Below are 2,758 nucleotides of genomic sequence, written 5' to 3'. Positions count from 1 at the left end.
CCATAGGCGCAGGGCCCAAGAGGGCATCCGCCGGCGGGGACGCGGTTGTGTGCAGCTGCGTTCCCGTGTCCCCGCCACATGGCGGCGAGGAGGAACACCGTTGGGTTTTAGTGGGTATACCGGGTGGCGACACCCGGGGAGTCCCACATAACCACGTCGTCCCCCCGGGCGGCGTGGTATGCGTAACGCATTTCCCAACGTTAAAAAAAAAAAAAAAAAAAAAAAAAAAAAAAAAAAAAAAAAAAAAAAAAAAAAAAAAAAAAAAAAAAAAAAAAAAAAAAAAAAAAAAAAAAAAAAAAAAAAAAAAGGTTAGGTTAGGTTAGGTTAGGTTAGGTTATTGGAAATGCCGCTTACTCCATATCACTTCCACAGTGAAGCTAAGAAGAACCCAACGCGCGGCGGGTCCGCTCAGATAACTCTGGGCGGGCAACGGCTTCGGCCACCGTCGGGCAACCCGTAAGCCTGCACTTGGTGGGGTCGCAGGAACGGGGGCCGCCTTCACACTGAGTGGAGGGGGCTGCGAGGAGATAACCTCTATAAAAAATCCGCAGGGAGGAGGCGAATTCCGCCTTCGCGCGGCTGGTTCGTCGGTCGTCAATGTACGGCTGGCGGACAGGCTTCGGCCACAGTCGGGCGAACCTGTTACCCTGACTTGCGGTGGTCATGTCTCGCGGCATGTCTCAGGGCCAGGGGGGCTTGCCTTAACCGGCCGGCCCCGAGAGGAGTAAACCTCACTAAAAAATCTCCAAAGTCTCACGTTGGGGCACCTTCGGGTCTCGCGCGGCGTGAGGCGCCTGTTGCAGGTGGCGGAGGGGATATCTCCGGTAGCGAGCGGCCATCGCTGGGGCACCGCCCGACCCCCCCAGGCGGATTAGGGTTACCCGGGTACAGAGGGCACTGCCCGGGTGGACTGAATATTTCCCTCAAACTCGTGGGATCAATTAAAAAACATGGACAAAAAACCATTTGTGGAGCTTGTGGACGTTATTAAAAACAAAAATAAACGGACTGATTTGATTGATGACTTTGGCGAGAAACGAGGACACGATTGCGCGCGATTTGGGGAAAGATCGGCTCTGCCTGCGGATACCACCAATCCGGAGGCGGCCGTCTTATCCGACGACGACATCAGCAGCTGCTCAAGTGCAGTTGATGAGCCCCGCAAGGGGAAAGGGACGGGTGGGTCAACCATGGACCCGAAATCGCCGGTGCTTAGCGGCAAGCACCGGTGGTCGAAGGAAAAGGTGCCTCCCAAAACATACAGGGCCATGACTGGGGGCAGCTCGGAGAGCATGGCGAGAGGCCTGCGAGGGCCTATAGTAGGGGCAGCTGTGCCCATCTCGGAAACGGAATCCGACTGCTCGGGGATGGATACAGCTGTCTCCTACTCGGACGGAGATCTGGCCGCTGGCGACAAGCGGCGCAAAAAACGGAGGGCCCCGGAGGCGGGGAGCAGTGATGAGTCAGGAGCAGGCTCATCCATCGCTGCGGCTACTCCGAACCGTGCAGCCAAGCGCGGCAGGGGAAGGCCGCCCACCACCGGGCATTACGTTGGTTTGGCCAAGGCGAAGGAGGCCTTGGTCAATGCCCGAAGAGCGGAGCTTGAACTCCTGGACGAATCGGAGGTCCTCGAGTCGACTAGGGAGCTTGCGGCAGTGCCTGCGGACTGCCTTGAGAGACGGGTGGAGAGCGGCGTCAAGGTCATCCTTGACGTTGCTCGTAAATCCAAGAACCTCAAGGGCACGTTCGTAAACGCCCTGAAGAAAGCCGCCACGCAGATTGAACAGGCTGTGGCGGCTTTAACGGAGAGGACCTCCGATGAGGAAGTCCGGGTTCTGCGTTCTGAGAACGCAGAACTGCGGAGAAGGGTGGAGAGCCTCAGCGAGGAGATGATCAAGCTCCGCGAGGACCTTGCGCGTCTCTCCGCTGAGAACTCCCGCGCCAAGGCGCCCGCATCCCAGGAGGAGGGAAGGAGTGAGGCGGACCAGCGGTCGGCCATACTGTCCGACATCGATCATATGATCGATATCAAGTTGGCCAGGCTGGAAAACCGCCTCCTCCCACCGTCGGCGTTCCGTCCGCCGCTGCAAGCGGACCTGAAGAAGCCTGCTCCGCAGGCGAAGGGAGCTCAGCCACAGGCTACAAAGGCAGCCAAACTCCCACCTGCCAAAGCCCCTGCCGCCAAGGCAGCCAAAAAGGCTGCCCCAGCAGCAGACCTTCCCACCCCAGCGCCCACACGTGGCGAAGCGACCCCCTTGCAGGGAGCGCAGCCACCTGCGGAGACGTGGAGCGACGTGGTGCGAAAAGGGAAAGGCAAGAAGGGGAAGAAGAAGGCGCGCAAAGCCGATGCCACTCCCGCAGCCCAGACTGCGCCCAGCAAGCCTCCGGCGAGCCATGTAGACACTACAAGGCCGCGCGGAAAGGCGAAGCCTAAAAAGGCGAGAGGCAGCGAAGAGGCAAAGGCTCTGCGCCCCCCTAGGTCGGCTGTGGTCACCCTGACCTTGCGTCCGGAGACGATCGCCGAGGGAGTGACATATGCCCAGGTGCTCACCAGGGCGAAGATGGGAGTGAACCTCAGACAGCTGGGAATAGACGGCCTGCGCTTCCGTCTGGCTGCCACCGGGGCTCGAGTGCTCGAGATCCCCGGAAAGGAGAGCGCGGACAAGGCCGAACTCCTTGCAGCGAAGCTGAAAGAGGTCCTCCCAGAAACCGTCAAGGTGGCTTGCCCGGTTAGATGTACCGACGTGGTTGTCTCCGG

The 2,758-nt window shown here is 59.1% G+C and overlaps 1 protein-coding gene across 1 annotated transcript; it reads left to right on the top strand.

The window, feature by feature from the left end:
- Positions 1-950: 950 nt before the first annotated feature.
- LOC126379661 (tropomyosin-1, isoforms 33/34-like) lies at positions 951-2,729 on the top strand (the record flags this gene model as incomplete). The annotated part of the gene is made up of 1 exon (XM_050028476.1): positions 951-2,729. A coding segment is annotated over exon 1 (1,779 nt), but the record flags the coding sequence as incomplete, so codon positions are not given.
- Between the last annotated feature and the right edge of the window lie 29 nt (positions 2,730-2,758).

The sequence above is a fragment of the Pectinophora gossypiella genome, chromosome 29 (genome assembly GCF_024362695.1).
Source record: "Pectinophora gossypiella chromosome 29, ilPecGoss1.1, whole genome shotgun sequence".
NCBI classification, from domain to species: Eukaryota; Metazoa; Arthropoda; class Insecta; order Lepidoptera; family Gelechiidae; genus Pectinophora; species Pectinophora gossypiella.
This window is presented reverse-complemented; position numbering and strand designations above follow the sequence as displayed.